This window comes from Aptenodytes forsteri, unplaced genomic scaffold, assembly GCF_000699145.1.
Source record: "Aptenodytes forsteri isolate BGI_AS27 unplaced genomic scaffold, ASM69914v1 Scaffold231, whole genome shotgun sequence".
In the NCBI taxonomy this organism is placed as follows: Eukaryota; Metazoa; Chordata; class Aves; order Sphenisciformes; family Spheniscidae; genus Aptenodytes; species Aptenodytes forsteri.
This window is the reverse complement of record NW_008796046.1, coordinates 1,163,544-1,177,890: the sequence shown is the minus strand read 5'-3', so window position 1 is coordinate 1,177,890 and position 14,347 is coordinate 1,163,544. Positions and strand designations below refer to the sequence as shown.

Below are 14,347 nucleotides of genomic sequence, written 5' to 3'. Positions count from 1 at the left end.
TCCAATCTAAACCTCCCCTGGCGCAACTTGAGGCCGTTTCTTCTCGTCCTATCGCTTGTTACTTGGGAGAAGAGACCAACCCCACCTCGCTACAACCTCCTTTCAGGGAGTTGTAGAGAGCGATGAGGTCTCCCCTCAGAGAATCGCATTAAGGTGGACAACATCCAGCCCCAAAAGCCAACTGGGAGCTGCTCAGCAGTGTAGGCAATACTGAATTTTGCTGATTCGACTGTGTGCAAGCTGGAGCTGGGCTGTGCGTGCCGTAGGACAGGGTTGAGCAGGAGGAAGAGGTGGAGGTGGCATTCAGGTGATGGAGGCAATGTACTTGAGCAATTTTTCCTCTGCTCCTGCTCAGCTGTGTCACCTCAGCAGGGACCGTTAGGCACACGGGACTGGATGGAACCCTCTGCACCAGTAAGTCCAATTATTTAGTTTGTTATCTAGTCTTTACAAGTAACACCTGAGGCTCTGTCTCAGAAATAGGGAATTTATAGTTGCACGATGCCAGCTGGAAGGGTGTGCCAAGACCCTCAGCGTCTGATGGTTTGCAGCCATCATCTCATTTCCAGTCTGAGTCAATGGACAGGTTATAGTTTGCTGTTTCGTTGGCACTGGGTTACTCAGTGCTTTTCTCCTATCTGGAGGTCACTGCTCAGTGTCTCCAAGTACGGTATCCACATCGTTTGGCTCTGTAGCAAGCAAGTCAAAGTTTTTTAGTGTCCTTTTTATTCCCTGTATCAACCATTTCTCTCCAGCTCTTCCGAGATGAAATCACTGTTTCTTAAACACAGATGCAGATTGTTGCCCATTGGAGATGAGGTCCCCATCTTGCTGAGACTCCCATGTCATGTTTGTGGGCATCACAGATGCATTATGAATCCCTCACTTACCCTTTGATAACCAGGGCCTCCACATTGTTCTCCTCCTTAGGCAGTTCCAGCCGTGGAGCTCCCGTCCTATAGCAAAAAATCCTGGTGATTAGTACTGAGTCGAGAATTTAGTACTAATAATTTTCATCCCATTTTGAACACGGCAGTCAAGGTCAATCCCTTTCTTCCTCTGTGATAGCCCGATCCTCCTTTGTACCGGTGCTGCCTACAACGTTGTGTCATTAGGAGGTCTCATCAGCGTTGCCCTACTTTTTTGTGCCAAAGTCAACCTTAAAAATGTTAAACACTGGTAACCTCCTTCCAGGCTGCAGCTCAGCCTTCCAGCACTCACCATTGTCATTTCCCTTGCCCGGTTTCCCGTTCTGCTGATGTTCATGTTCACTGGCTTAATTAATAATTTCCCACGTGGCCCTGTTATCAAATGCTTTATTGAAACCAGATAGATTTTCACATTTCTTTTGTCTGCTAAGTCAGTTATCGTGTCAAAGGACATGTCAAACATCTCTCCCCCTCCCGTTCCACTCACTGCCGTGTCTCTTTAGACCACCAGCTTCTCCTGGATGCAAGAGCAGATGCTGTAGAGCAGACGCCACTTTCACTTGGCGGCTTCAACAATTTGTAACACAAACAATAAATAAAGAGGAGAGGGATCAGCTAATTTAGGCAGCAGGACTTTCCCTGTCCTTCCTTTGCCAAATAAATCACAAACAGCCGTTGTAAATTTGTCTTCTCTCGCATTTAAAGCGTGACCTTTGCTTTTCCTGTCTCCTACTGGCTGAAAAAGCCTTCACTTTCTCGGTACTTCTGCACTCTATCCTGTATCAATCTTGCTTTTCTTTGCCCTTAGCTGGATGTCTTCGTAGCACCAACGCTGATATCGTCAGCTAAGCCTTGCCGTGCCGGGGCGAGAGCATGGATGCTCTCCTGCTAGCATGACCAGCAGCAGGAGCCAGGAGGGGAAAGGCAGTTTTAGGAAAGTTTTATAGGGTGGAAGTTTTATTTCTCTTGATTTATAACTCAGCATTCTGATGAGAATGTCATCCTTCCAATGCCCTTTATATATATATTTTTTATATATATATATATATGTACACACACTTTTTACTGATACTTGGATTTTTGTTGTAACACTTAACTATAGCATATAGGTCAAGAATAAGATATTCCTAGCCCAGTCTTTCTCTGGGTTCCCTGTGGACGTACTTTCAGAGCACGCAGTTCTGCTTTATCTCGGCTCCATCATTATTACCCTGAACAAGTATCTTACCTTAATGCAGAAAAAACATTTCTACAGGACATAAATGGGATAGCTGTCTTGTTGAATCTGTCTAAGGCAGTTGAGTAATTGAGCACTCTATTTTACATCCAATAATTTTTTTTTAATTTTTTTTTTTTTTGGTGGAGCTGTAACTCGGTTTTGCAAAGGAGGATGCATTTGAGGGATGTTCTCAGGTTGATGGGGGGGTTGTCTGAAATGATGTGCTGCTCATGCCTGGAAAGAAGGGGGCTGGCTCCAGCGGTAAAAATCACTTCAGCCCCTGTAAGACAAGCAGAATTGCCTGGGGGTGAGGATATGGCCCTCGGGCAGCTGCCCCTCTCCGTGAGGATGCCAGCTGCGCAAAAAGACACCTTGAAGAGGGGAATTTAACCGGTGGTCTTAGGGGAGCAGCTTGTTTCAGAAAGCACTTTACACCGCTGTGCAGTGGAGCGGGGAAGCAAATATTCCTGCTTCACGGCCCGCCTGGGATGTGCGGCTGGGGACGGTGCTGCATGGTGCAAAACAAGCAGGTGATGAGCAGCGTGCCCCGCGCAGGGATGGGCTGGCGTTGGGGTACAGCCCGGGGACCCCAGCATCCCCATCCATCTCCATCTGCAGGGACTCGCCGTAGTCCCTCTTCCAGGCTGCAATTCAGGAGCACAAAATAATATCCCTGGCGGGGATTTCTATTTAACATTTTATTATCGTGGAAGCATCTCCCAGCTTCTCCTTGCTGCCAGCAGATTTGTAAAACCTTGCTGTTTGGCTGGTGCGTGGTTGCTTAACACCAGGCTTTACATTCATCTGGCTTTAACTCTAAAAATACCACCGCAGAGCTGTAAACAAACCATTTCGGCATCGGTTGCTCCATCTCCGCTGTACGGGCAAGGAAATCCAGGCCGTTGTGAGCCGCGGGCTGGCTCCCGGCAGCCCCGCATCCATCCCTAGGACTCCCACTGACTGCAGCCGGCTTTCTCCTGCGTGGCAGCATCCTCCCCATGTCAAGTAGCTCTTGCACCGCGTTTATCCGCCCAGCCTCGCAGGTGCCGTCTTGGAAAGCGGCCAGAGATTTCTCACTGAAATACTTTGCAAGGTCGCTGGTTCCCTGCTGATGTTGCTTGGCTTGCTGCTTTTCTTTTCTTGTTCTTTAAAAGGGTTGAAGGTATGTGGGGCTGTGCAGGTGCTTTCCTGCTTATCTAGCTCAGAAAGGGGGAAAAAATGTAGGTGTTGTTTAAAGAAAACAGTGGCCTTCTGGAGTGGAGTTATATATTAATTGCAAATGGCAAGGTTATTCTGCTTGTAGAAATCAATAGGGCTATTCCCAAGAGTGCCGGCGTTGGCACTGGGGTCTTAACTTAGCCCAAAGCCCAGACCAGATCTCCTTTCTCTCCCCAAAGCCCTGCACGACCAGCGTGTCCTCTTGCAGGATCCCTGCTCTCCTGTAGGATTAAAAGCTCATGCCCTGGAGCTGACGTCTCAGATTGCCTTTTCCACGCTCATCCCAGTCTTGCTCCCCTTGAACAAGTTATGAACAATATGCTTCTTGTGGGACTCCTGTGTGTAAGGACTAGCTGTCAATTAAATGATGCTTATGTGCAATTAATTATTAGGTGAATTAGTTAATGTTTTCCTCCACTTTGTCCTTTTTCTCCTGATTCCTTCACGTTAAATCAGCTACAGAAGGTACCGTGGCCACATAGGAAGGAGGGAAGATGGGCAGATAGCTCATCTCCCAAAGAAGGGGATCCAATCTGTTTCTTCCACAGCAAAGATGAGCAGACATCTTAGAAAGCAGACATTTATGGGGAGCTGGACAGTTTGGGTTTTCCAGAGATCCAGTTAGATCAGCTAAAAAGTTGGCTTTGGCAAGGCGGGAGCTGGCCCGGCCAGTGGGTTGCAGTAAAGAAACTTCAATTTTGTGTCTGGGTGAACGGCAAGGGGAGAGGTTTTCCAGACGTAGGAGGAGGAAATCCTTCAGGATCAGCCCTGATTGCTGAATTTTCATCTGGCTTCCTCCCACATTTCCCTTTGCCTTTCACCTTGAAGGAGGCTGCCCATCTGCTCCTGGGCAGGCAGCTTTGCCTAAAAGAAATCAGTGCATCGTGCTCAGATGGGCTGGAAACACAGGCAGGGGCACGAATCCTGACTTTTCCCATTCCCAGATTTGGGCAGCAATGGGGCTGATGGTTGGTTTATTGGCCGAGACCTTCAAGGAGAAGTGCAGGTGCCTTCAGGGTGCCATTTCGCTGTGAAGGGGAGTCCCTTTCCCTTCCCACATCCACTTCGACTGTGGAGCTCCATCAGCCTGAGCCCCAGCGGGAGGTTGAAAGGGTGCGCGGTGTCTTGCAAAGTCTTTCGCAGCGTGAGCCACGCTTTACTGCCAGTGCAACAGAGCAAACTCTCTATCGGTGGAGTTCCTAAAACTAAGGGGGGAATTAGATGCAAAGGTCTGATTTTTTCCGCTTTGCTGGATTTGTGGAGGCCAGCACGCTGGGTTGCAGATCAGGACTTCGACCATGCTTTTTGCTCTCGCTATTCGGATATAAAAATGCATGTGCAGAAGGTCTGAGGTGAGGGAAGAAAGGGGAGATTGGAGGTTGCCCATGCAAGATCCTACAAAGGTATGGAAAGCCCTGGGTTGGGTTTGCATGGGGCTGATGTGCCATGGCTGGGTGACAGCCTCCCACCAGGTACCCCGCACACCCAGGGGACGAACGCGCCGGTCTCAGCCAAGCGGCAGAGCTTGTCGCGGTGTCGGCCAGTAGCTATGGCAACTGGCGCGGAGGATTCCCGGAGAGGGACGTGTTGGCAAGCAGCCCGGCGGAGGGAGGACACAAGGAAAACCACGTGTTCCCTCCGGGGAGCTGGGACGGGTTTTGGCAGCATCATCGTGCAGAGAGCAGGGGAGATGCTGTCGTTGAAAGTCGTGGTGCTTTTTCTCCCATCGGTGGGGTAAAAGCCTCTGGCAGCACTGCGGCATTGCAGTGGCGTTGGAGCAAAGCTCGGTGCAGGATGCTATAAGGGGAGAGGTGATTTTATTGTGTCTCATAGAAATGCTCCCACGGCTCGGTATAACCCACAAGGCTGGAAGGGTCTGCTGCGTTCGGCCGGTGTGATTCCTGGGATGACATAGAACGGGTTATTTCAGCCATCGACTGGCTGTAGCATCTCCAGAAAGCTAGCCAGGCTTCAGAGGAGATGCAAAGGTCCATCGCTTGATCCTGCCCCAGAGCATGGGATGAATTGGATGGTTTTTGAGGTTCTCCCCAGCCCCGTTTGCCATGATTCTCCTGCTTGCTTGTTCTAGGGCTGCTAACTAACATGCTGATCCCCGTCCATGGAGGAAAAGGAGGTTTCTCTTTTATGACCAGTTGCAATTTGTCTCTCCTTGGCCGCTCTGAGAGCTGGAAACCCTCAGAAAAGACAGGCACGTCTCTTGCCTTAGAGGATGGTTTTCTGGTTGGGCTTCTGCTGGTACCTCTAGACACATCTGAAGTCTTGGTAGCACTTTTGGTCAGCTTTTGCAAAGCCTAGCTCCTGGAGTTAAGTGGTTATGGGAGGCCTTCAGGTTCAGTGTAGACCAAGGGTCTTGCAGGATGGAGTGATGTGCGAAGCTGGTTGTGAACAACTGGAAGATGTTTCTTTAAACTCAGCGCGCCGTTGCTGTGAGTTGCAGCCAGGCGTGCCTGTCCAGCCCTTCCTATCTCAATGTTCGGTCTTCCAGTGGCTCTTCAGGCATCTCTAGTAGTCTTTCGGTGGTGACATACACATCATCATCTTCTTCGCACCTTGTTGGGGAGGAGGGATATTCCCAGAAGTTAACGCTGGGATCTGGAAACCAGGCTTTTGACCATGTCACACTGATGTTTGAAGCTGAAGTTGGGTGGGAAGTCAAACTGGGTGATGGGTAAAAGTGGAAGGGAGCGAGGACGGGGTGCTGTCACATAAGACTTTTGACATGATGCAAAATAGGGGGAAACAGAGGCTTGTGTTGTTATTATGGCATGGAAAGGGCAAGGACGTCTGAAGGTGGTACGCTGCTGAACGGGCCACTTTCATGGCCTCTTTGCTCTCATGTCAGGGGGAGCTATAAGCACTGAAATAGACGATGTATTTTATTTTAAGATCTCAAAATGCTTGCGAACAAGTCTGATTTAAGCTGGTCCCCATTCTGGATTTCAGCAGACACCACGTTCCAGCCCATATGAGCATTGCTTGGTGCAAGACCAGAGTCTGGTAGTGTCCAGGTTTGGGGCTGTGCCCTTGGTATAGAAGCTGCATGGACCTGTTATGCAGAAGGTGAAATGAGGGGAATCACCGTGACCCCAACTGCCGTGCACAATCCACCGCTCTGCTGCATTGGCGGATGTGGAGACATCCCTTGGGAAGCTGCAGAGGTGCTGCAGATGTGTTCAAAGCTTCTGCAGGGACAAACGAACGTGCCTCAGTGCACCACGGGGCAAAAGCAGAGCTCTTGTGCTGCAACCGCCTGGCTTGCAACACGCCCGGGTGATCATACGCTCATGAAATATGATAACATAGGAAATTAATATATGGTGTTCAGCGTAAGACCGTGTGGAAGGAGAAGACATTTATTTACAAAATATATAAATAACTTGACTTTTCCTCTTCCTTTCATAGATTTCATTCGTTTGCACTCACCCCGTACTCGCAGGTGCAGAGATGTCCGTGTTCAGGTGCTCTGGCCAGGATCACTGATGGGCAGTGCACAGGCTAAGGGGCACCAGCTTTCGAGTTCTCATTTCACCTCCTGGGTTTTTCTCAGCTGATGACTACAAACTCATTTTTGGACAGATCTTTTGTATCACTTAGGGGTTACTGATCTCAGCATCATCCTCGATAGCCCATTGATAGGACTCTCTGGAGCTCTAGGGACATCTCCCAAGACCTTGATTCAAATCTCAGTGGAGTCAATGGTAAAAAACCCCACCCTGTACTCAGCTTGGAGCACGGATCCGGTTCTGCATGCACATCACAGTTTTAGCTAGCAATGCTACTCACTTCGCTCCTGCATCACATGGACCCAGCATTGCCGAGTCGGAGAAGGGCTGAGGTCTGCTCAAGCTCACAGCGCAGTGGAGAGAAGGAGCTGTTTCGTCCCTTCTGTATAGGATGCAACCTGCCTTAAATATCCCCCAGGCAATTTAAATTTACAGCACTACTTTCCTCCTGTAGCTGTAACTCATACCTTATTGCAGTTAAGGCTGTTTCGTCCCTTCTGTATAGGAAGGATGCAACCTGCCTTAAACCCCAGGCAATTTAAATTTACAGCACTACTTTCCTCCTGTAGCTGTAACTCATACCTTATTGCAGTTAAGATTTGGGGGGGGGGGGCAGAAAGGGGCATTAGGACCATCCCGTCTGAGTGCCTGTACGGTGCCGTACTTCATCCATGTAATCTTGTGCTGAGTCCATCGCTTGTGTTTGGCTAAATCATTTTGCGTGCTGGAATTGGAATTCAAAGAGATCTTGACATATTGGAGAAACAGCCTGAAATAAATAAGCAGCAGTTCAGGAGAGGTGAGGGCGGGGCGTGACATAGGGGTAGGAATCATCAGTGGTACCGGTGCGGACGGGAACAGCTAGTGCAGGAGCAATTCTGCAGTGAATCACAAATCACATGTCGGTAATGTCATTTCATTAAAAAGAAATTAAGCAACAAAACCACTCAAAAAATAAAAAAAAAATACTTTTGGGCAAGTAATGTACTGACATGTATGTAGAGGAATTTGACATGTAAGATATGACGTCCTTCCGCATTAGTAAAGCCTCAGGTAGACTCTTTTATTCAGGTTTTGGCTTTGTATTTCAGCATAGCTCTGGACCAGAGGAAGTCCTGAGGACACCCATTAGAGAGGTCAGGGGTGCAGAAGACATGGCCGTTGCAGAAAGCTGGAAGGTATTGAATGGTTTTGGATAGAGAACAGAGCGCCACAGAGAAATGGATAATTGTCTTCGCATATGTAGAATATAATGGTCCATTGGGATGTTCGAACCCACTGTAGTCACTGTCAAGAGGAGCAAGACTTGGATGTTGAAAGTTAAAAATGTACTAAGTGCTTTGCTGGAGCAAGTCCGAGGGATCTGGTGCATCTCTGGAGATGCCAGCGGGAGATCTCCACAGTCCCTCTCTTTGAAACTAGGAAAAAAATAAGTCATTACCATTCATTCCCCGCATTGATTTTTTCTGTCTGCAGTGACCTTGGTGCTGCTTGCTTCTCTTTGTGCTCCCCAGGGCACAGGTTGGATCAAGCAATTACAGTTTTAATAAAAGATGCCTGGGTGTATGCGTGATGACATTTGATTCATGTTATCTTGATGGCTTCTGCTGATCCTCAGTCATTACCCCACTACCCTCTCTCCTCCCTGCCGTGCTCCCGGTCCTTTATCCTGTGTTGGGGTCCGACTGTTGGAGCCTTATCCCATGTTGGACCTTGTGCGTCTTTGCAACCAAGACCCAATAACCCGTTAGCGGGCTCAAAGCCTGCTAACATGCGTGCATAGCTGATGGTTTGAAGTCAAAAGCATCATCGCTCGACAGCAGAGGTTAACATGGGACCGCTGACCCTGCCCTGCCTGGCCGAGAACCACCGCATGGGGAGAGCTTGCACGGACGGGAGAGCGGGCTCCATGGCGATCCGATGGAAAAATCCCTGTCATTCAGGGCAGGATCAGGATTTGATCTGACAGAGCAGAGGGAGCATCGAGCGCAGCCAAGAATCGCCCCTTTTAACTGCTTCAGCTTTGCTCTCAGCAGAGAAAACCCAATGTGAGAGCTTCAAGGGAATCATTTTCCCCGCCCTCCTTCGGGCTGATTTTTCTCTTGGCTGGAATGCTAGTTATTTTTCGTAATGCAATATTTAATTATTACTTAATATAAACATTTTATGAACTGTTACAAGGGGTGAATTATTTATGGGAGGGGAAGGAGTGCTTTTTCTGAGCCCTTCTGCTCTGTCGGTTGCAATAAATATCAATCTAGGAGTGTGTTTAAAACATGCATGCTCTGCCTGGGAGACAAGAACCGTGCCGCCTTCTCTCGTCTCGTCTCTCAATTAAGTACCTGCTTAATACGTTTGTCCCCAGCATGTTTTATTTCTCGATTAAGCTTGGAGCAGCTCCAAAGGCAAGAAGTATTTGCAGATCGTCTTGTTTCCAAATGCGCATTATTTACCCAGTAGATACAAATGGCTCAGAGAGGCTGTAAACATTTGCTGCGTGCACAAAAGTGCTTAGTAATAACAAATCCTCCTTCCAGTTCTTTGCAGAAGAAAAAAAAAAAAGAAAGAAGAAAGAAAAAAAAAAACGGTGCTTTTAATTTTTAGTCCCCAAATTTACTGCCTGGGAGCTTTGTTTTGGTTTGGTTTTTTTTTTGCTTTAGGAAAGGGATTGCAGTGCATGCTTTTGTGTGCTGGCAGCGGGGTTTGGGTTTTGGCAGGTAGGTCTGTGATTGCAGATGCTTGCGGAAGGGGCGTTGGGGTGGGGGGGGGGGTGTATTTTTATATTCAGTCCTACATTAACGATATCCTTTTTGGGAAGCGGCTTTCCATGATCCAGATGTATTTTTAGGGTTATTTTAGCCAAGTGGGCACAAGCCTGAGCGGCTCTGGGAGCTGCACAGCCTCATTACGATGGCACCGTCCTCTGGACCGGGTGTCTCTGGACACACGAGCATCGGTGCAGCACTGTGTCAAAGCAAGTGGCCCATTTGCAACCTCCTCCAAATGCTCTAGGCTGGGTCTGGCGGTGCCAAAAGACCCCAGGACATCAGACCCCTGGGTGGTAACAGCCCATCGGCTTCCAAAACCGTGTTGATGCAAGATCCTTCCAAAAACGGGAACGGTCTCTGGGTCTCTCAGGCTTCTGGGGTTTTGTCCCAGCCTGTGCAGCTCTTCGGCTTTGTTTTCTGCACACAGCATTTCTAAATCCCCTTTGCTGGCACAGGCAGCCGTGCACATACCCTGGGATTTTCTTTCATCTCTTCTTGGTTTTAGCTCCCCAGTGCATGTTACACACAGGCTCCTTGCGTCTGGAAACGGAAAACCACGTCTCTACTTCACTTTTTCCCCCAAAAGGAGTAAATCCTACACTTTGCATGTTGCTTATTGCTGAGCACCATGCCTCTCGTTTCCAGACGCTCTTGATTTCAGGGCTCCTTTCGGCTTCACGCCTCTCCTTCGGAGCAGAGCACCAGCCTTGGTAGCACAGGGCCATCATCACGCGCTTGTGAACGGTGTATTTCCCCGATTGATTCAGTGTGCTCAGAGCGATGCTTTTGATGAAGCACAGAGAGGGGCCTCTGAATGTGAGCACCTTTCATGTAAAGACACAACCCATTTTGTCTGTGCTTCACCTTCAGGGCCTTCAACTCCTTGCAAACACTGGAGAAGCCCCCATTTTGTCTGTGCTTCACCTTCAGGGCTTTCGAAGCTCTTGAAAACAGCCAGTTACTTATAAAATAACCTTCTTCCAGAACCTACTTTCTCACCATTTCCCATATGAAGCTTTCCAACAGTCCTCCTTACCCTCTTTTATTTCATGACAGCTTTCATGCGGACAGTGTGGTACCAGCCGTGTCCAGTAATTGCTTCGCTCACTCACGTTGGTCCTTGTTTTACCTAATTAGGAGGAGATTTCACAGTACAGCCATCTGCTCCAGTGCCTTGTGCTGTCTCTTTCCCAGACTCCCCCGAGACAGCTTTGATGGTCCCAGTATTTACCGATACGGTACCATGGTACTAATCCAGTTGTTGGGGAGCTGGAGTCATCAGCTGGTCCTCCCCATTACATCGTTCCTGATGCACAAATGATGCTGATGGTTTCCCAAGCTTGCAGAGGGCGGAGTGGGGAAACAGAGAGTGTTTTCTACACTCATTTTCTCATTTCCTACAGTTCATCTCCTTTTGTGCCTCCTGCAGGCAGGGATAGCTTCTAAAGAAAGATGGGTCGACTGGAAGTGGCATGGACTTGAGTATTGCACTGTTAAAAGTGATAGGCTTGAATGGACTTAATTCTGCTCCCCGGTACACCCGTGCAGCCCTGGTGACTTGTGGTGGTGTGTTTTATGGTTTCCTTAAAAAATGCGTGGGCATATTAAGCTTTGTCCTCGTCCCGAAGAAGCTACCTCCCAGTGCTCCCACGCTGTCCCCCTAAATTGTCAGCCCAGTTTCGTCTTTCTGTGATGCTTTCAAAGCAACCTTCCCCACAGCACCCAGGGCAATTTCAGTGTAATTTCCCCGTGTTTCCTCCCCAGTAATTCTACATATGTCATGCAAACGCTGGAGCAGGAGCTCCGCACCTTACCACCCACAGCACAAGTCAAATTTACATCTAGATTTTGCAGCCCTTGAAGTAAGACAGTATTAAGGGTAAAGGTGGGGGGGAAATCCGACTCAGGCCTTCATTGCTTTCCCTTAGCCCAGTAATCCTTTATCTTAAGATCCTCGCTCAAGCCTCAGCTCTCTTCCTTCATCTACTTAGTTCCCACCCAGATCTATTATGGTTCTTCCCGTTAAAAAGAATTATGACCTCTTAATTTCAACTAAAGAAAGACTCAATGGGTACATTGCAGAGGAAGGCATAAAATGGAAAGCAGAATTCAGCCCTCTCTGTCAAAGCCAGCAACAGGCTAGTCACTTTTGCGAGCTAAAGAACACACTTTAGATTCATTATATATATATAAAATCTTGTAAAGAAATAGCACAAGCTCAAATACATACACACACGTAGGCGCAGCAGAGGCGGGTAATTGGACCAAATGTAGGTTAACCTTGCATTCATCCACGTTCTGTATTGCATTATTCGAGGCTGTGTGGTTGTCACACCGCCTGTGTCGTGTGTGGCACATCTCCCTACGCCTGACTTCACCTGCTTGTGTTCCACATTTGGGACACAGTGGAAATGCAGCTCATCAAGCCAGAGAACCGTTTGCTCTGAAATATTCATCGTGTTGGATCTGGTACCCCAGCTGATAGATTCAAGGGATTTCTGCCCGAGTAGTTGTGGCAAAAAATATCTGCACCGGTCGGTGGGAAACCACAAACCTGTGTGCAGTGGGGACGCCACTCGCAGGCATGCCTTGTGGATGGACGATGTATAAAAGGTCACGGATTTGAATTCTCTTTCCTTTTCTGAGAATAAGATATTACGCACCCAAAGCACGTATATATAAGACATTTGGATTACATGTTATTTTCTATATTTCACTTTGTAGGCTAAAATAGGATAATGGGTGTCTATGGAGCCTAGGCATATGTGCGTGCTTTGCTTTCACAGGCAATATTTTAGCTTGGAGACTCTGAGCTGTTGAAGCGTAAGATCACTTAGGAGGTACTTGGTTGTTAATCCACTCAGATTTCAGCGGTCTAACAGAAAATAAGAGGCCATCCTGGTTACAGCTTGGCCTCTAAGCTGGCCTGCAGGCTTCTCTATCTTGTAGGCGTCTAGGAGGCATACCCGTCGGTGTGAGCAGCAAATGAGGCTGTGACCTTGCATCAGTATCTCCATCGGCTCTGCAGAAGCACTGAAGGGGGAAAGGGGGATGCTGCCAGGAGACGATAGGGTTAGACCATGTGCTTACCTGCCATGGGCAGTATGTACAGAAGAAATATGTGGTATTCAAGATTTTCTTTGCACTGGGCTTTCAGCAGCATGTTACTGCTCCAGCCCAGTGCAAGGGAAAAACTTGAATACCGCATACTCTGGGCGCTAACTTCGCCATGGGGCTTGGTTTACTGTTCTCCTACTTAGCGGCCAAGGTCCTTGTTCCTCAATGCCTCCTCCATGAATGTTCATGGGGATCCTGATCCATGATCTCCCTTTTCCTAGCGTTTGCCTTGTTGCCATCTTGGACACGTAAACCTTTTGAAATCAGGCGACTAGGTCTTCTATTAAAGCCCACACCAGAATTGCTTTCATATATTAGCTGAAACTCAGACTGTGACTAGTTTCTTCATTTTCCATGTGTGCAATTAAGTTTTAGGACACCTGGTGCCCAATCAGCGTATGAAGGATATTCGGATACAGTCATGTAGTAGCTACTACAGTGAGGAGCAAATAATAATGCCCCAGGTCATCAATGCAGTGGCAAAACAATAGCTGCTATTTAAGTTTCACCATCTTCCTCCTTTACCCCTTTTACTGCTGAATCTATTTCTACTCCCGTGCCAGGATGAGCAATTACACTGTCATGCAGACTAGAAATGAAATCAAAGAGCAACACTAATTTTGAGCCGCATTAGAAACACAGAAAGAAGGGAAGTAATGATTCCCCGAAGGAAGCAGAAAAATACAGCTAGTCGAATAACATTGCTGCGACAGAAGAGCTATTTCATGTCAAACAGCTACGTCCTGACCTTCCTTTGGAGAGACCCATCCTTCTGCATCCGTGATTTGGATAATTGAACAAATTCAGACAAAATCTTACCTGTCGTCCCCAGCACCCCCCGTCTCCATCTTTTGCCTCAAGGGCAAACCTTGCGGTTCCTGTGCAGCTGAACTGCAGTATCACTAAAGCATCCCCAGGTTGGAGAAGGGCCAGGATCCAGGGAACAGGAGCTGGCGATGAGCTCAAGCGGCTTCACACCAGAGCTTCCAGGAAAGTCAGGGCAGGAGGGTTTCCCCAGCAGTCCCTGCCCAGCACTACGAGGGTAAATGGTCTTCATGAAAACCCCCCGCGGTGTGAATGGAGCAATTTGGACCAGAGCTGTTGTCAGCAGCGCTGGACAGTGAGATGCAGCGTCCTTCATCTGCTTGGGCAGCAGCTCTTCGGTTCTGTAACCGTCTGGCCTGTCGCTGCTGAAAGGTGATGCCTTTGGATTCCCCCCCCCATCCCACTGCTGGATTTCTGGGGTGGTCTGATCATACTATGAGTTTGTGAAATGCAATTGCTTCTTTTGACCTAAAAAGCTTCATTTTCATTTTCATTTCATTTTCCCCAGCCTTAGCACATCTTACTGCACCAGATTCCCCTCTTACAAGTCACATCATGTGTGACTGTGTTCAGTTTTGGGCCCCTCACTCCAAGAAGGACGTGGAGGTGCTGGAGCGTGTCCAGAGAAGGGCAACGAGGCTGGTGAGGGGTCTGGAGAACAAGTCTGATGAGGAGCGGCTGAGGGAACTGGGGTTGTTTAGCCTGGAGAAGAGGAGGCTGAGGGGAGACCTCATCGCTCTCTACAAC

The 14,347-nt window shown here is 48.3% G+C and overlaps 1 protein-coding gene across 1 annotated transcript in view; it reads left to right on the top strand.

Moving 5' to 3' along the window:
- MAP6 (microtubule associated protein 6) overlaps nt 1–14,347 on the top strand; it is a 48,510-nt gene that overhangs the window by 7,341 nt on the left and 26,822 nt on the right. Inside the window, exon 3 of the mRNA XM_009286151.1 lies at nt 1,738–1,769. Coding sequence (XP_009284426.1) covers nt 1,738–1,769 — 32 coding nt within the window. The remainder of the gene's footprint in view (nt 1–1,737; nt 1,770–14,347) is intronic.